The sequence below is a fragment of the Heterobasidion irregulare genome (assembly GCF_000320585.1).
Source record: "Heterobasidion irregulare TC 32-1 unplaced genomic scaffold scaffold_02, whole genome shotgun sequence".
In the NCBI taxonomy this organism is placed as follows: domain Eukaryota; kingdom Fungi; phylum Basidiomycota; class Agaricomycetes; order Russulales; family Bondarzewiaceae; genus Heterobasidion; species Heterobasidion irregulare.
The window spans coordinates 882,200-899,831 of NW_009258198.1; the positions used below are offsets into that span (position 1 = coordinate 882,200).

General features: G+C 49.1%; 9 protein-coding genes across 9 annotated transcripts; 4 read left to right on the forward strand and 5 right to left on the reverse strand.

Moving 5' to 3' along the window:
* Positions 1 to 587: 587 nt before the first annotated feature.
* On the reverse strand, positions 588 to 2,106 carry HETIRDRAFT_168447 (uncharacterized protein; the record flags this gene model as incomplete). The annotated part of the gene is made up of 3 exons (XM_009543901.1): positions 588 to 1,859; positions 1,920 to 1,996; positions 2,061 to 2,106. 3 exons carry the CDS (start codon positions 2,104 to 2,106, stop codon positions 588 to 590), a joined length of 1,395 nt encoding a protein of 464 aa, XP_009542196.1.
* A 1,942-nt stretch (positions 2,107 to 4,048) lies between these two features.
* Positions 4,049 to 4,207, reverse strand: HETIRDRAFT_414366 (uncharacterized protein; the record flags this gene model as incomplete). The annotated part of the gene is made up of 1 exon (XM_009543902.1): positions 4,049 to 4,207. The coding sequence occupies one exon, from the start codon at positions 4,205 to 4,207 to the stop codon at positions 4,049 to 4,051; it is 159 nt and encodes a 52-aa protein (XP_009542197.1).
* Positions 4,208 to 4,464: 257 nt separating this feature from the next.
* HETIRDRAFT_310269 (uncharacterized protein) lies at positions 4,465 to 4,833 on the forward strand (the record flags this gene model as incomplete). The annotated part of the gene is made up of 1 exon (XM_009543903.1): positions 4,465 to 4,833. A coding segment is annotated over one exon (369 nt), but the record flags the coding sequence as incomplete, so codon positions are not given.
* Positions 4,834 to 7,475: 2,642 nt separating this feature from the next.
* On the reverse strand, positions 7,476 to 7,974 carry HETIRDRAFT_310866 (uncharacterized protein; the record flags this gene model as incomplete). The annotated part of the gene is made up of 2 exons (XM_009543904.1): positions 7,476 to 7,782; positions 7,835 to 7,974. Coding segments are annotated over 2 exons (447 nt in total), but the record flags the coding sequence as incomplete, so codon positions are not given.
* A 390-nt stretch (positions 7,975 to 8,364) lies between these two features.
* HETIRDRAFT_424665 (uncharacterized protein) lies at positions 8,365 to 8,898 on the reverse strand (the record flags this gene model as incomplete). The annotated part of the gene is made up of 1 exon (XM_009543905.1): positions 8,365 to 8,898. One exon carries the CDS (start codon positions 8,896 to 8,898, stop codon positions 8,365 to 8,367), a length of 534 nt encoding a protein of 177 aa, XP_009542200.1.
* Positions 8,899 to 9,732: 834 nt separating this feature from the next.
* Positions 9,733 to 11,382, forward strand: HETIRDRAFT_168444 (uncharacterized protein; the record flags this gene model as incomplete). The annotated part of the gene is made up of 6 exons (XM_009543906.1): positions 9,733 to 10,244; positions 10,303 to 10,483; positions 10,564 to 10,592; positions 10,646 to 10,790; positions 10,847 to 10,930; positions 10,981 to 11,382. 6 exons carry the CDS (start codon positions 9,733 to 9,735, stop codon positions 11,380 to 11,382), a joined length of 1,353 nt encoding a protein of 450 aa, XP_009542201.1.
* Positions 11,383 to 11,670: 288 nt separating this feature from the next.
* HETIRDRAFT_309678 (uncharacterized protein) lies at positions 11,671 to 12,369 on the forward strand (the record flags this gene model as incomplete). The annotated part of the gene is made up of 2 exons (XM_009543907.1): positions 11,671 to 12,021; positions 12,175 to 12,369. 2 exons carry the CDS (start codon positions 11,671 to 11,673, stop codon positions 12,367 to 12,369), a joined length of 546 nt encoding a protein of 181 aa, XP_009542202.1.
* Positions 12,350 to 14,292, forward strand: HETIRDRAFT_438227 (uncharacterized protein). The gene is made up of 6 exons (XM_009543908.1): positions 12,350 to 12,821; positions 12,871 to 13,182; positions 13,238 to 13,619; positions 13,670 to 13,703; positions 13,756 to 13,904; positions 13,963 to 14,292. Exons 1-6 carry the CDS (start codon positions 12,381 to 12,383, stop codon positions 14,151 to 14,153), a joined length of 1,509 nt encoding a protein of 502 aa, XP_009542203.1. The 5' UTR covers positions 12,350 to 12,380; the 3' UTR covers positions 14,154 to 14,292.
* Positions 14,293 to 14,728: 436 nt separating this feature from the next.
* On the reverse strand, positions 14,729 to 17,002 carry HETIRDRAFT_309534 (uncharacterized protein; the record flags this gene model as incomplete). The annotated part of the gene is made up of 4 exons (XM_009543909.1): positions 14,729 to 15,397; positions 15,453 to 15,637; positions 15,693 to 16,752; positions 16,811 to 17,002. 4 exons carry the CDS (start codon positions 17,000 to 17,002, stop codon positions 14,729 to 14,731), a joined length of 2,106 nt encoding a protein of 701 aa, XP_009542204.1.
* Between the last annotated feature and the right edge of the window lie 630 nt (positions 17,003 to 17,632).

Below are 17,632 nucleotides of genomic sequence, written 5' to 3' on the forward strand. Positions count from 1 at the left end.
ACCATGCTGCTTGCAGGAGTTGTTAGTCTCGTCAGAGCTGACGGTCATCCGCATTGGATGAAATCAGTGGGACATCGAGGAAAAAATTATTCCGCCTAGTCTAGTTCATTTGTCTAAGATAGTCATATGCCAGCAGGGCTCGAGTTCGAAGGACGATATGAGAAGGAATAGATGTTTGCATTAGAAGCGCTGGAGTGAATAGACTGTACAACGGGATATCCCCGTGATAGATGTGATTAACCTCGTAAGAGATGAGCTTATCAAACCCTTGTCGCTGAGGCGCCGTCGTGGACGAAGTCGACGACGCGATGAGCGCCCCTGGTGGTATGATAGCTTACATAACGACCGGTTTCCCATCCGTCGTGCAATGCCGGGCTGGACGATGTCGACCAGTTGTCGACCATGAGCAGAGTTCTGCGAAAACACAGAGCAAGTCAGCTTCCTATCCGCATCGATCCGAGCGCAAGACGAGCGCAAGAACAACGAGGGTGGTAAGGAAAGGAATAGCAAAGGCATCGATGGCGTGCGGCGCGAAACAAACAAGCGAGCGAAGAGAAAATGAAAGCTAACGGGACGCACTTTCAGCTCTATCCGCTGAGCAGACCATTCCCCATGACCCCCATGCCCCCTCCGCCGCCCCCTGAACCATCGTCTCTCGGGCCCTGCGAGGGACCATCCTTGCCGTTATCTGTCCTGGCCCTGTTCGGGCAGTGATCCCGCTTGTGGCGAAGCACTTCATCTTTGCGCACGAATGGGACTTTGTAGTCGTCGCATGGAAACCTGCGCACTCCTTCATGGCGCAGAGTCGCCTTGTGTCGGGGCATGTCGTACGGGCACGACAGCCGCTTGCTACACCCGTCGGGGCCGTCGCAGATATGAGGGTCAGCCCTCTTGCGCTTTCGCGCGCCTCTCTGTTCCTCCCCAGGTGTCGCCGTCGAGGGCCCTTCGATGGACTGCAGTACAGTCTCGGGGACTGGCTCACCTATGGGGATCTCCACCCTGTGGGTGGACGTCGTCGATGTATTTGTATTCTGTTTGAGGGCGCTGCTGTGCGCCTGTGGATGGACCACATGGATCTGGCTTTGCACCCCCACCATCTCTCTCCCTCTCGCCGCATAGTGGCTCGGCAGCCTGACTGAAAACAGCCCACACCCCGCGATCGGGGGCATGCGCGGCCTCCTGACTATGCGCCTCTCCGCCTTCGCGCCGTTCCCTCCCTGGCTTTCTCCCTGGCCCTCCCCCTCCCCTTCACTTCCCTTCTCGTTCCTCGCCTTCTTCCGCCTCGGCCCCTCCTCCATATCTACGTAGTGCTCCTGCGGCACTGGCACCGAGGCGGTTTCTGGTGACGGCGGCAGCTCTGGGGCGGGCTTCGGGACCTCCTCGACGGGCATCCGCGGAGGGACCTCGGCCAACACCCGAAGGACGATGTCGCGCGGCGCTTCCACGATCTCCCGTGCCATGTCTCTCCACGGACCCTGGATCGGATAGACGGCGCCTAATAGTGAGGAGAAGGGCGCAGCGCAGCGCATTAGAGGGCGTTCCTCGACCTCGATAGGATGCGCCAGTGTCGGGAAGGTAGATGTAGGGATGTGGCGTGTGGCCGCCTCCGTGTAAGTGTGTGTGGCGGGAAGTGGAACCGGGAATGGCCACGGGCACGCCATCTGGTTGTCGTCGTCCCATTGGACGGCCCGGGCGGGCGCGCGTTGCGCGAAGGAGGCTGGAACCTCAAGATTGGTTTCAGGGAGCGAGGGATGTGTGAGTGGCGCATAAGGGCTATGGTGTCCACCGTGGGCGATATAGGCGTAAGGCCATGGCTGTATAGAAGCCCCCCTGACCCGAGGAAGGTGAACGTCCTCGTCCTAGGAGCACCCAAGTATGAGTGGCGTGTTGAAAGATCTGAAGCTAAGTTCCTAACTTACCGACTCGTCTATGTGATCGCTCTCACCGTGTGTCTCGTCGACATAGGGTTGGGAGCATGACGGACCTGCGCCAGGTGCTGCAGGTCGATTCGCGTTAATATGTAGTGAATTTCTGAAATGGTATACAAATATATAACGCACTGGATAACTCGTCATCAAACGAGTCGTCGCTGTAGTAGTCAGACATGTTGATGTCTTGAAGGTGCTGATGTGTAATTTGTAGGGGAGAGGCAGGTAAGACTTAGTGGTACGGTGAATGGTTGACCTTTCACTCTCTTCGGTTCTCTAGATATACCATCGAAGAAGCGCCCTCTACGGCTCAGACATCGCTGTAATCACTTCCCTCGCGTATTGGAATTAGGTTCCGAGCCAAAAGCGAAGCGGGCTCATTGTTCCCATGCCGCAAGCCGGCGTCCATTGTCTCCTTTCGGGCGTCCTCTCTTCCAGCGGCAGGCGAGCAATATTCCCTGTTCCATCAGTCCTGTGAGGCAGAATGTGTCCGTGCTGTGACCATTTGGTGGATTTTTGGGGTGCATTCGCCTTATCATCATTCATCGGACCTCGATAACATCTGTGGCAAAGCAAGGCGAGAAGTGGGGTTACGTCCGTCGCAATATCCCGCTTGATCCTTTGTTTCGGGTCTTCTCCGGCGGCGTGCGCTACATCTGTGAAGATCTGTGACCAGTCGCCTCAATTGAAATCATACGCGTTCGTCTATAGGTTGTAGGCGCATCAGGGCGCTTGATTTCGCGAGTGGGTCTATCACAAACGACATGATTCAGCTCTCTTGTTCTCTTTCGAATCTTCTAGCCGTTTATGGCGCCTTCACACAACACGCAGGGGTAGCGAGGCACCCCTTTATCACATATTTCTTTTAATTGCTCCGCTGGGAACAGAGCATTGATGTAGCATGTCCGGTTCAAAATTTCACTCGAGACTCCCCGTTGAGACGATTGCAGGCTAGGCGGACATCACAACAACCGAGGGATGGAAGCCGATTCATTATCTAGTCTCGTGCGGGTACGACTTACGATAGCTCCGTTTCCTCCCGCAAGCTCCGGTACGGATGGTGGAAGCGTTCCGTCGACAATTTACAAATGTCATGACTGACCTTCGGGCACTCCAGAGCCCCGTTGTATGTGGCCCGGTGCTCGCTGCGCCCTCCCCACCTATGCCTGCCCACCATACTGCTCCACGTGTGCTCGCCCATGTCATTACTGAGTTGATCATGGACCCGTTTTCTCGGCGAGTCCATTTCTGGGGGCCAAGTAAACTCTCGCGCGCTCTGCGGCCTATTGTTCGCCTCGGTAGAGAATCCATGACTAGAGCCAGGATGTAGGTTTGGTTCATTGTTCAGGACAAGGGAGTCTAGATGTCGCAACCAGCTTCATCGCCTCATCGATCGGCAAGGTCGGATGTCGAGCGTAGATCCGCATGCTGCACTATGTAGCGCCAACGCGAGGGTATCTAATTGTCAAGAAATCACTGGTGCCCCATTGTCCCACAAGCTGCTCTTTCCTTCTGCATACGCTCTGGCCTTTGCGAAGCCTCCTCGACAGTTGATGGGATTCCCATTATCCTGCTGCTACTACGATGCCATTGTCGGTGTTACATTCATACTCAGAGCAAGCCTACGATACGTTTGGTGGATTCGTGATGTTCACCGCCTCTCTGCGTTGCAAATATGTCTATTTTCCTTGATTGGTTCTGCATGCACGATAACGGAGGAGAGTGAAGCAAGATAGATAACCATCCCGTCAAGGTCAAAACCCGTCTCCACCCAACCTGACATGCAATAATCGCTATCACAGCACAGCAACGGACAATGGAGATGGCGCACCTTCATTCGGCTCTATTCTGCACCATCAATGCCTCGTTGATTGAGCGTTTTTGACGGATAAAGTACCGTGTGCCACATTTGGACTTGATTGATAACTGCCACTATTCTTGACATTCAAATTATCTGAGAAGCATGTTAATAAGCTACTCTGTGTGTGAACCTGCATTGACTCACCGAGCGACTTGAAAATGTCTTAAGAAACGGAAGTTGCCAATGTCCTGTAGGAGTAGTAACTGTAGTATCGCAAATGAGATGCTGTATTCGACAAAGTACCTTAGCGACACTTGGATTATCTTTGGAGAATAGCTATGAGAGATAATGTTGAGGTCGTAAACGAGCCATGGGCCGTTTCTTGCGGTGAAGTAAATGTCGTCGTTGCACTTGAGATGGGTGTAAAGGACAAGTTGAAGTCGGCGCCGCTAGAGTGGCGCCTGATGTGATTGGACATCGGTGCTGGTGCCCCTCAAAAGTTCACTTGCTCTTCATGTTGTTGACAATGAGAGCTCAATATTTCTTAACTACGACTGAATTTCTGTTTTAAAAATGTGCAGATACAGCGCGATGCTAAATCTGCGACGTACGGCTGACCCAAGGCTGGTTTGCGGCAGGGCCGGCTAAGTCACGTGTCAGTCTTAGTCGCATCATTGGCATCATCCTGCATTATCATATCGACCTGAATTTCCACATAGTGCAATCGATTACTAGAGTCCTCCTGCACAACTGAGACTAGATCTGCTTTCAGATCTCAGCATCACTGCATCTGTCAATGATCCAAACATTTACAGGATCTTTGATGATGAAGTAGCCTTTCTGCACAACACAATATGTGTGATTAATGTGCGGTGCAATGATATAATTCTCATGCATCATCTCCCATCTGAGACTTTAGTGCATGTATTCTATTTTCTGGCAGTAATCAATCCCCCATGGATATGTGACCTGGGATGGATCAAAATCTCATATATTTGCAGATACTGGAGAGAAGTTGCTTTGGAGTATCAGAAACTGTGGTCAATAATCAATCTTGACCTTGGCAAATCATGTGTTTTGGAAATGTCTACATGTGCAAAATAAACAGCTATTGCTTTTGAAAGCTCCTATAATCAGAGCCCACATGATGCACGCCTTTTGATCTTGCCCCATTGGATTCACACAAACTCGACCATTCTATCTGATATATACCACTTCTCAGACCTGCGTCTCCTTGCAACTCCTGCACTAATGATGGAGTGTATCGATCTGGCAGTAGCTTTATACATTGATATCATGGAAATCCCAGATAGCCTGTTTGCCAACCATGCCCCACTCCTGCGCACTGCCTCTTTCACCGGGTTTGCAGTTCCTTGGTCTTCTCCTGTCCTGCATAATATGACCAGTCTTACCATTATGTTATCACAAGATACTGCTTCAACATCTCTTTTGCCATCATATAATGATTTTTTTGACACATTGTCCAACATGCCTGAGACACTCATGAATTACTTTGCCCTCCCTGCTCTTTCCCCTACATCATCTGGTCAAATGCAAAGGAGAATTACACTCTCACACCTCTCAAGTTTGGATCTAAGGGGCTTCTGGTCACATTGCATAGCAATCTCGCAAATTGTGGAATTTCCAACTACTACCAGAATCACTCTCGCTTGTAAATGCAAAGAAGCTGAGCTCTCTACAAGCTTGCTGCTTCCCATTCTAGAGAGGCAAAGTGGTAAAATGGGACTTGCGGCCCCTCTCTGAATTATTCGCATGACTTGCGACCGTGTCACAGGATGTATTGAATTCTATGGCTGGCTGTGTGGCCCAGATTTTTCTCCTGATGTTTCCTCAGCGTTTATTGCTCCGACACTTCATGGTGCATCTCCGTGGCCTCTGATTAGTTGTGATATTTTACGAGCTTTGTTCACATAGGATACTGAGACCTTCTCCCTAGATGCGGACCCCCAGTGGACCCTAGCTATGTTTTGTGATGTAGTTGGACATGCTCAGAGTTTCAAACACACCTTCCTCTCCAAATCTATTCTACCGCTATTTTGTACAGCTATGAAGAAGAATATAGACTCCATAGCTACCAAGCAGACACCAGCCAACTCATACAGCAAATGTATCCCTTTCCCTAGTCTTGAGGTTATACAGTTGCATCACTTCCATTCCTTACCCATACCCACATCTGGAAAAACACCCCCTTGTATTAGCTCCAGATTATATCTAATAGTGTCTAAAAGTATCTAAAAGTGTTAATAGTATCTAAAAGTGTCTAATTTCCTAATTGGGAGCAACACATTGTGAGCATTGGATTGGTTTCTAATTTCATGATATTAGCACTAATTCTATACTAAGAAGTCTTTAATTATTAGTAGAAAATAGTAAGTACTACTGCTCTATCAGTGAGAAGGTAAAGATGTGGCACATTCTATACTATTTTAGCATATTACTCTCCTTCATATATGCCTATGCCATTATCTTGTAGCTCTTTGGCTGACTTTCCAGCTGTCTTTACAAGGGATATAGAAAGAGAGAAATGTGCATTGATACCCCCAGCCACTTTGTTGGCAGCTTGGCAGCTGCCACAAGACCTAAAGTTGTCATTGTTAGCCAATGCCTGCTACTAGTCATTATAGGACACAACATGTGGGTTGGACTTAGGGATATGCTATATGCAGCCTTATAGACCTTGTCTATTAGTACAGTGGCTAATACTGTCTTGTGCAGCACACAATCATCATCACTATTGATATTACAAATTTTAGCACTATTTATATTGTTTATTGCCTTGTTATACAGAAGATGCTCAAACTTGGTGTTTTCCTCTAGCTATTGGGCTGTGGAAAAGACAGTCATATTGGTATGTGATGCCAGAATGATATATTTGCCTGCCATATAGGAAATATATGCATTAAGCATATCAAGATCACCTCCAACAATCTTGTGCTTGTTTATATATAGGCATGCCATATATATACTCTTGTCCCCATCCTCTACCTCACTTGTGGCTATTTAGAAAACCCCCCTCTCTTATTAGATCTTGATTATTCATAATCATGTTTTTGATCAAATTTGCAAATTCAGGTAGCATTGTCTATACTTGTAGAGTCCCATTGAATATTACACTCAATCATAGTTTTACACATTTTCAGTCCAGATTGTATAAGTGCCATAATTCATTTTTATCCTATATAAAGTGTATTATTGATTTTCCATTGGTTTATTATCTTCTTAGCTGGTGTTTAAACTAAATCCTGAAAGACCTGACTTTTTAGGTATTTATTGACCTATTTATTTATAAGATAGAGGAAAGATAAATGTTGAATAAAATTTGAGATGTTGAGGTTGCCTATATTATGTCTACTTATTTTGATTACCAAGGTTATATATTAGACCTTGTGGCTTAGTGGCTTAGAGCATCTGTCCCGGGTGCTTGCATACATGAGGTTGTTGGTTCAACTCTGGCAGAAGGCAAGTTTGTTATAAGGTATATTCTGTGTTTAGGTATTGAACTAGTGCTTTAATAGACATGACTTTATAAGAAGGCTACTTGAACTGTGATGCTTGATTTATTATGATTTTTCCGAAATTTCAAGTTATAATTAATCCTAATAATTCCTAATTTAGGAAAATTATGTCTAATTAGAACAGGTTTAGAGGGGGGGTAAGCTAAAAATGTCTTATCCTAATCTTTCATAATTTAGTATAGTAGAGTGTTAATTATAGCTAATTAGAGCTTAATACAAGGGGGTGGTTTTCCAAATGATGGCAACACCTGCTTGAAGAAAGGTCAGTCCATTAATGGCTGTTTTCTCCTTCCCGCTTACGCAAACCATGCACTCGCCTTTGTATAGCTCCTGAAATTCCTTGACAAGTGGCTCCATGATCTCATTCAGTTGCTCCAAGGTTGGTTTATGAGGCCCTGGGATGACACAGTACAGTAACATTTCTTGGGCCAAGAAATGCTTGGATCTGGGATTGTTGAGAATGATGACATAAATGGCGCTGGTAGAGTACGCATGCAAGCGCTTTATTGGTGAGAACCTGGAGGAAACTAATGAACAAATAGGATGAAGGGGAACTCGTGTGGACATACCAGTTGATGTTGATGGAGAACAGCAAACCGCATGGTAAAGATACGAACTGCTGCTGTTTCTCCTCTACTAACACATTCTCAATGCCCCATGTAGACACGGCGCTACTGGCCTGTTGTCGTTCGAGGCCCCAAGACACAGCCCACTAGCGCCAGCTGTCGCTTATGTCACCAAGAACCTCATGGGGATTTTTGTATGCATTGAGGGGCTCAGCCAGTTCATCAATGGGCTTGGCCTCGCTGGCGTCATCTGCTCCTGGTCTCCTCCAATGTTGAAATTCTTGGTACTTGCCAGGGCGAAGCAGAAATTGTTGGAGCATGGGCTTGATGGGCACGGTTGGAAGGACTTTGCGGGGCATTCTTTTGCAGCTGCCATTAGTGAGTACCTTGACATCATATAGAAGGCCCGAGCACTCAGAATTGCAGCAAAAGGGACTCTTGAGTTCATACAAAGTGTTCGGCGTGTGTCATGCCCAGCAAACATCACAGAGAAAATAGTATACTATGTATTCATTGGCATCAATACGCAGCCGTCATTCCAAGGTCAAGAGTGTCCATGCCATAGTGTCGAGACCAGGCATCTCAAGCCCAGTCCTCCTTTGCATAAACAGTAGCATCTCGTGCTCAGCATCCAAGTAGGCTTTTATGGCTTCTTGCGTGGATCTGTGACACGCAGTAAGGAGATATGCCGTGATGTAGGCATTGCAAATGGCAGGATCTTTGTCAAATGCCGGGGGGTTTGAGTTGTTGTCATCGAGATGCTCTGAGCCTGAGTCTAAGAAACACTCGAATAGTTCCTCGCTAGTCTGATACTGAGGGTTGTTTTTGAGCTCAGGTATTGGCTCCTCATCATCAGAAAGGGATAGAGTGGGCTCTGGAGTGCCAAGAAGACCACAGGGGTCCAAATCCAAGTCAGATGCTGATGGAGCAAGTGAGCAAGTACCAGAGTGAGAGAAATGACCAGCATCATTGTTGTCTAAGAGAGATGCGTTGTCATCTAGAGTGGATGCGTTGTTGTCTAGAGTGGATGCGTCGTCGTCGTCAAGCCACGAGGGTGATGGGAACATGCTGGGCAGTGTATGTGGGTCAGTACCGGTGTCTGAGACCTATGGGAGCGCATATATGCATGCTCCTTTATCCTCATCATCAATAAAATCTGTTCAAATGTGAGCATTGATGAAATGAAGAGACAGAAACATTTGTTGAGGAGGAGAAAACCCACCGAGGGTGGTCCATGTCTCGCCTCCCTCGTATGCCCCGAAAACCTCCTGCCTCGTGTCTAGATGAGCGGGGGCCTCTGATTCTTCATGTCCTTGCTTCTGAGGGACAATAAATATGGTGGATGTATACCCTTGGGCATTGCGTTGAAGAATCCCTTGTTGTTGGAGGTGTCGGTGGATCGTACGGCAGAGCTGGTGCATTGGAGGATTGTGCGTGCTGCACTGTTCACAAGGGCAAGGGTCATATCGGGTGTCTGCTTCTCTCCAGCCTGTATGCATATGTGAAAAAACGAGGGTTTATTGAGGGATAACGAGGTACAGGCAACGAGGAGATGACTAGCGTAGGACGACTTGGAAGAAATTTTGAGGCGTCCAATGACACGCCCCTGTCACATGTCTGTAGAAAAAAGATTAGTCAGCTGTCACTTTGGTTCGACATCAGGATATTTGGGATATATTCCGCGGACGAGATATTGCGGATATATTTCAGATATATTTGCCATATATCTGCAACATCCCCTGGGGAAAATTCGGGGTGATTTCCAGTGCCGGTGTTTGGATTCTCAACCTTCGAACACTAGTACTGTCCACTGCGTTGATCACCTCGAAGTTGAATCTGCATCTTGTGTTTCTTTCCTTGCTTTCCTCTATTGAGACTCTTTGATTTTCAAAATTACTGACATGGCGGCCACCGTGGAGGACCATACCGGCCCTAGCCGAAATAACGAATCTGATCAGTCTCCACTTGCCTCCGTATCTGCGCGTAACAGAATATCCATCGACGCGTTTTACGCGCCTGAAATGATCGAGTTCTGGGTAAAGAAGTATCAAGATGCGAAGAACGAGCTTGATCTGCTCAAGGTTCGCATATGCATCACATTCTCCTCTTCTGAAGCTTCGTGCCGGGATTCTGACAAGGCAGTGACTGTGTGTCTGATACAGCGACACCTCTTTACGCAGCCTGATAGGAACGAGCTCCAGCAGGAGCAGAAGAGCCTAAAGACGCTCGTATCTCAATTGAAGTCAGAAAGTCGCGCCCGGGCTGCCCACGAAAAAGAGTTGACCAAGACAGTCGTGAAGGCGCAGCAGCAAAAGGACAAGTGGCGGGAAGAAGTTGTGCGTTTCGAGAAGGAAAGGACAGAGACGGTCAGAAAGGTCGCCGATCTGGAGGCGCAGAACGAGGCGCTCAAACAGTAGGTGTGGTGCTCTGCATCTAAGCCTGAGTGGTGTTTATCAGAAACGCGTCTCTAGATCGAGGACTTCTATGGTCAATGTAATGCTCTGGCTGCGGAGGCTGATCAAAGTAGGAGGGCCGAGGTCGAGGAAATTCACGCCTGTTTCATTCATTGATCCTGTGTTTCTTGAGGGCATCAAGCCTGTCCAGCTTCCGGAGACACTGTTGGACGTGCTTGGTCCGAAGGTGTCGCTCATGGTGCGTATTGAGGAGTTTAGTTGTAGCTTTCTCTTCATTCCACATATTTCAACTCATATGCATCGAACTGTCATGTAAAGCTCAGCGGCGATAGACCATCAATGCAGAGGTGTGTATCTCTTCACGTGCATTGAAGGTGAAGATGAACGTGCATGAGCCCAGCGATATCCACTTCATTCGTCGTCCGCCGATCTGCATGCCCCTTCGCGTAGAAGAATGTGGGATGCATGGACACTGGTTTTATCCAACAGCACAAGTACGGGAAAACGAGCCGGTTGACCTGGTGATCGAGAGTACACCAAACATGGTGAGCGCACTTCGAAATATGTGGCCCTACTGTAAAATTTCAACGATGATTTGTAGTGGATGTACTTAGGGAAATACCTATGCGCGTTTATGCCGGGAAGCGAGATGAAGTTGTCAGAGTGGATGACTTTAAACGAGATAGTCTGTTCGACTCAGCCCTTGCTTGATGCTGATACCTATTTTTCTAACAGACAAAAGTGATACACTGTCGGCAAGTAGCGAGTGCCGGCCTGCCTCCAGATCAAAGCGCGTCGTTACCGGCTCAAATGACTATGAAACGGCGCTACGAGACGGGCGAGTGGAGCGTCCCGTGCTTCAGTCTACGGTGTGTGGGCTTTAACGTCGATCTGTACAACGGTCTCCCTCTCGCGGTAGAGGAGCTTATGAGGCCCATGGCTGCGCTGGAAAAGAGGCCGGTGGGACCAGATGCTGAGAACGACGCAGTGAACAAGAGAATCAGGATCACACAAAGCCCTGGCCGGCCTTCGGGGAATGGCACAGACGTCAGCCCAGCACAGATTTCTTCGCTGACGTATGATCCGCATCCTGAGCTGAATCCAGAAAACATCCTTGCGAGTCCTCATTCCAGCTAATCTGCTTATGGAGTCGCTGGTATCGTGCAGCCCCTTGAGTGGAGATGATGTCTACAGCGATTGCTAGAATTTTTGCTGTTAGTAGAATATAGAGAGAACGAGCGCGATGCTGAAGAGAGGCCTCTAGTACGTTCCCAGAGGAAGTGTGGAGTGCGAAGACTGTGCGAAGTCGGAAGCGGAAGCAAATCGCTGAAGAGGCACATAAGATAACCACGTGTGACACCAGGAGCCGACGTTTGAACAGTTCTCCCGTTTGATAACTCAAGCCGTGACTCTACCACTTTGACCATGAAGTTACTCTATCCCGCCTCCAATGACTTAGCTTCGCTCCCCGAAGCGTCTACATCGACGAAAATTTCGCGCTACGTCCCGTGCGAGATTTGCGAGGGTTGTTGCTTGGGGCTCCGGCCTCCACACGGGTCTGATGTGGTTCGCGACGACCTACCGAAACAGCCGGAGAATTCCTTGTCCAACCTTGTAGAGTATGATTCGGACGACGAGGATGGTCCCACGGAATACCTCCATCAGTGTTCTTGCGGGCATGACGCGAAAGAGCATGGTGCGGACCCGGACAAACTGGGCAGAGAAGAGTTTGGGCGTCGGGCGGAGATTGCTGTGCGTCTCGAGCAACGATTGGAGGTGCGTGATCCGTGGCTTGATTGGCCTGCTTCTGGAGCAATTTAAGGCGGATTTTCGCAAACCTTCGCGTCCGTGCATCAGGTGCGGAGTTTGAATGACTTTTGTGCAATGTCTTGCGAGCATTCATCGTCCCTGTAATCCATCTGTACACAGGCCAGCGGGAATCTGCTGGATTTTGACTACACAGACGCAGAAATGGAAACTCTCCGATCACAATTCAAACTGCCCGAGCCCGCCGCGAGTCCCCTGACAGAAGCAGTGGCGTCACCCGGTAAGTTCCCCGCAATCGCCACGAGGCACACACTCTCAGCAACTGTGGCTGCGTTCCGTTGTTCGATGCGCATCTAACTCGGCTGAGCATGTATCACTTTACAGCCCTTTCTTCCGCAGACAAACTACCACCTTCATCGGTCTCTTCGCAGCTTGACGAGGAACTCTTACAGCCACCCGCAAAGAGACGACGTATTTCCTCATCTTCATTGAGCGACGCAGAAGACGACGAAGACGAGAACAGGCCCCTTGCATCCCGAATGGTGGGGACACACGTTTCCAGCAACGGCACTCGTCCGCATGGAAGACGCAGCGGCAAGAAGACATCGAGTATGAAGTCAAAAGCACAGACCGCTCCGGCGTCAATACCGCCACCCACAGGCGAACAACAAGCAGAGATGAACGGGGAGTTTTCGCAGCTGAATGGACATGAGCCACCGGTCAAAATGGAAGACCAACTAGACGAAGGGCAGCTGGATCTGTTAGCAACAGGCGTAACCGTCGACACAGCCAGTGCCGCTACGATCTCTGTGAGTCTCCTCATGGACCATCCTCCTTCACACTGACGTTCTCTTATAGCCTCCCCTGAAACCAGAGAAAATCTCGGCAAAGGAGCTGCGAAAGGGTGTGATCAAGATCCTACCTATCGAGAATGATGGACAGCCACGATCGTTCGTCATTTTGACGAACCTGAAGACGCTTTTTCAGAAACAATTACCTGTAATGCCCCGCGAATACATTGCTCGGCTGGTTTACGACTCCAACTCGAAATGTCTCGCCATTTGCAAACGAGGATATAAAGTCGTGGGCGGTATTTGCTACCGTCCGTTCACCCATCGCGGCTTCGCCGAGATCGTTTTTTTTGCGACGGCATCAGCAGATCAAGTCAAGGTTTGTCGTTCGATCGTACTCTCATCTGAGTAAAAGCTGAAGACACATCTCACAGGGCTACGGTGCCCTGCTAATGGATCATTTCAAAGCTCATATTCGACGGACCTACCCCGACATGATGCATTTTCTGACATACGCAGATAACTTCGCAGTTGGATATTTCAAGAAGCAAGGTTTCTCAAAGAACATCACGCTTGATCGGGCCATATGGGCAGGTTATATCAAGGACTACGAGGGTGGAACGATCATGCAATGCACGATGCTACGAAAGGTCGATTACCTCGCCACGAAAGAGATCGTAGCACAGCAGAGGGAAGCGATCTTGGCAAAGATCAGGCAGATGTCGAAGAGTCATATTGTGTACGAGGGGCTGCCACAGTTTCAGGATGGGAAAGGGGAAGGGCTCGTCATCGATCCCAAGGACGTGCCAGGTTTGAGTTAGTGTACTGACTTCTTTTTCTGTTGCGGGGCAACTGACGAGCAACAGGGGAGAGCGGGTGGATACCCAATATGAATGTTCCGTGCGTGTATCTTGTTTCGGATGTGTTCTGTCAGTCACTCACGCCATTGCAGTGCACGCCCCTCGACTAAGAATTTTGAGCGCAGCGCAATGGAATCTATCCTGTCAGACCTGCAGGCCCACCCTCAGGCCTGGCCCTTCAAGGAACCTGTCAACGCTCAGGAGGTGCCGGATTACTACGATGTGATTCAAAATCCGATGGGTCCGTTCTACTACCATTATGGTCGACCAATCCTGCTCACGTCGGCCGTTTCGTGCAGATTTCTCTACCATGGAGCACAAACTCGAGACGGGGCAATATGCGGATCTCGACTCGTTCATTGTAGACGCTCAGCTGGTGTTCGAGAACGCTAAGGTATACAACCCCGAGGATACCATCTATTATAAGGGGGCGGTTAAGATGGAACGAGTGCTGATGGATCATGTCAGTCGCGTGCGCGAAATCAGTTGAATAGCTTGATTTGTGTAGGTTGTTTTATGGACTTGTTCATGATACTAGTAATCTTATAGATATATGTTGGGCGTTGTGCTTTGTTTGTCTGCGGCTGCGTAGACGCAAAATCTCCACAGGATTACCGTGCAGCTCTTCCAAGCCGGGCAACCGATGATGTCTATTGTCACTCGATCTCCATTGACAGCAGTAAGGCACAAATCTCTTCAGATAAGTACAGTGCTAGAATTTGATCTGCAGGTCCTTCATCTGCCACGACTCTCCAATTCTTCAAACATCTGTTCATCATAACAAGTGATCACAACGTCTGCCTGCCGCTTGGAATTCCTGAGGCAACTTGATGCCGTCCCTGCCTGGTGCTTCGAAAATACGAACGCGTTGCTGTAGAGTACGGCGCAGGTGCCCGATGGCTGTTGGCTAACGAGACAGGATTGACATTAGAAAGCTCAGGGAAGGGCATATTGGTGAAACACAGGATGTAATGCATATAATCACATACTATACATGGAGGAGGGATCGAAAAGCATAAATCGTAAGTTGTGGTGGAAAACTAGCATACCAAATTACCAAGCGTACTAGTCTTCCCCACTGGACTCGGCCATAGGGGGAAGGGATGCTAGCGTCGCATTAGCTACACCTGCAGAGCCACTACCGCGCTTTATGTTAGCCCTCAACAACGAGCTACGCTGCGCCGCAAATATCAGGCCTCGTGCTTCCGTAAAGAAACGATCACAGCCACGCAGCTCATCGCTGACATCATTCTCCATCCATCCGTCCATCTCGAGGTGCTGCTCGATGATCTCTATGAACCGATCCGAAGTCTTGAGGACTTCGAGGGCAGCGTCCCGAGATTGCTCCATGCTAGGGATAAGCTTTAACTGTCTTTCTGAGCTATAAAGGGGAACAAACAATCTTCTAAGTGTCTCGACGAGGATAGCATGCGGCTCGCTGAGGAACTTTTCAAGGCTATCTTGAGAAAAGGCGATACTCCCAGATGGCTGGAAAAACTGTTTTTTACCAATTCCTCCGGATGTTCGCCCCTGGACGGTGTCGGATCTGCTGTCGAAATGCTGAATAAAGGCTACCTTGAGGTCATCACATTCTTGCTTAGGAAGATGGCTGGCTCTATAGCGGACACTGGTGTATAGCAAGACGTGAAGACCAGATTCCAACTCATCACGAAGTTCATGGCGCGTGCTGTCAGGATCCATGAGCCGGGCCGCCGAGATGAATTGCCAAGTTCCCTGCAAACAGGAGTTCAGTTTTTGAGGCGAGTTACATGGCTATCTTATGACGCACCGTTTGCCACTTCGTCGTCGGTCCCTGCGGCCCTTGCGTGTCAACCCTTTGATTATCCTCGCTTGGCAACCTCATAGCTAGATCCCAGTCAATCAAGATTCCCTTGCCTGAATCAGATATCAAAATGTTGCCGTCACTGAGATCCCCATGTCGCACGCGTGCCAATCTAAATGCCAGATCGTGTGCTGCACAGAAAGACGTTGGTAAGCATGCGAGGTGTCAAAGACATCGTCGACTTACCTTTCATCCCATCGCACGTAGCGCTAGCGAGCTCTTTTGACGATCTAAATTGGCTCAAGGGCCGTCCGATGTCCCCCAAAACTAACCGATGGAGCCTGTGTCGCCTCGGAAGATTCGTAGTCTTGCAGAACCACTCTTTTGAACTGTACTCGTGCGTCCGCGTGTCTTGACCCAGAATGTCTTGAGAACAGATCAGCGTCGGGATCCCGGTCACACCTGATCGTTCGAGGTGTCGATAGGTCGCTCCTTCCTTCTCGATCCCATCCTCCAAGTACCGCCAGCTGTTCTTCAGATACACAAGTTTCTGTCGCGTGATGTCATATGCAATGTACCCGTCTGTGGCTCTCCCAAACGGGCTGCCGCTCTGCCAATGAGGTTTGGATGCGATGAAATAGTGTTTCCGGTATGTGTCATCGTCCGTGATACAAAACTGGTGGAAGGTGGCATCGGACGAGTAGAGGCATTGAGCCGTCTCTTCGTCCTCGCCTAGGAGCCTAGTCAGAAACTTGGCTCGTTCGTCAAATGCTTTCTTCGCCCTCTTGATGTCTCTCGCCATGGGCTTTGTGAGTGACGTATCGCGTCCACGTTGCACGTCATTGAAACGGTTGAACCTCCAAAGGAACATAATCAGATGAGTAGGATCTCTCCTCCAGTTGACTCGTTCAGTCACAATAGCTCCCGCGCGATCCCATCGAATGAAGCGAACATAGTCACCAAGCAAGACCACAGTGAACAGGAAGAACCGGTTTTGCGCCGAGAGCTGCAAGCCTGCATATGAACAGATTTGGCCTCGATTCTTGGTCGCCGCCTGCGAGCGGCTCAAGAATGTGTGTGTATCGCCAGAGGTCGCACTGGGAGCGAGATCTTTGAATGGGTCCTTAGCCTCTGGCTTGCGCTCGATGCACAGTTCCATCAGCTCAAAGTCAGTTACATCACCGCCTTGCAGAGATCTCTTGTAAGCAACCATGTCTGGCTTGCGTTTGAAGTCTGCATCCAGATCGTCGGTCGTGTTGACAAATTTCAGCTTCTGGCAAATTCCAGATGCCTCGACAGCATCTTTCTGTGAATACGATATAATCAACATCGGTCTCTAATAACAAAGGAGAATATATACGTACAAAGTGATCCTCAAATTTTCCGACCCTAGGTATGCTCTTGAAGATTTGGGTGGCACGCTTGGGAGGTTTCTTGTCATCCTTCGTCTTCATGAAAGCGTCAAAGAATTCTGTGATAGGCATAGGTCCGTGAAAGTCGTTCTCAGTCTCTTCAGCGAGTAGAGCGTATCCGTTTGGCGCATTGGATACTTTCATCGCAACGTTGTGCGCCGGGGATTCTGTGTGAAGTCATGTTAGAAAGTCAAGAGCAGACCAGGAGGTTCTGAGAATGCCACTGGCTGGGATCGAGGACGTACTAGAATACTGGATTGTGACGGCGACCGTCCGCTCTTTTGGTAAACGCCGTTTGAACCTAGCCACGTGATCATTTTTCGATTCCTGTGGCTACAGTGAGCACTTGCATTTAGCATCAACCTCTGACGACAAATGGGGACGAGACTCACTTGAAGTGACTCATACAATGTAATTAGAAAGGCAGAGTGAGGTCGCAAACGGATCGAAGTCTTTCTTTACAAACCCGTTGCACATTGGCCAGCCGTCGATACACTCATTCACAGACCCGATATTTGCTCAGGACCTGATGCGGCATATGGTGATGATGCGAGCGCACGCTCGGCGTCTGGGAGGTGTGTCTGCGGAAGCAAGCCTGTTAGGACCACATTGTTTTAGGAGTGAGTGAACAAGATCATATCCTGCTCCTTCATATACGTCCCTAGCGCACAGAGCGATGAACGAAATCAGGAGGTCGTAGACAGCCACTATGCAGTGCATTTTATGGGCACTGGCGTGGGCAGGTAAATGGATTCCAAGCGCATTCACGGGCTG

What these genes read in the sequence shown, in the direction of transcription:
- HETIRDRAFT_438227 (XM_009543908.1), top strand. Translation starts at nt 12,381, where the DNA reads ATGTATCACTTTACAGCCCTTTCTTCCGCAGACAAACTACCACCTTCA. An exon ending in CCAGTGCCGCTACGATCTCT is followed by an intron (nt 12,822 to 12,870) that starts GTGAGTCTCCTC and finishes GTTCTCTTATAG; the next exon opens with CCTCCCCTGAAACCAGAGAA. An exon ending in ATACCCAATATGAATGTTCC is followed by an intron (nt 13,704 to 13,755) that starts GTGCGTGTATCT and finishes ACGCCATTGCAG; the next exon opens with TGCACGCCCCTCGACTAAGA.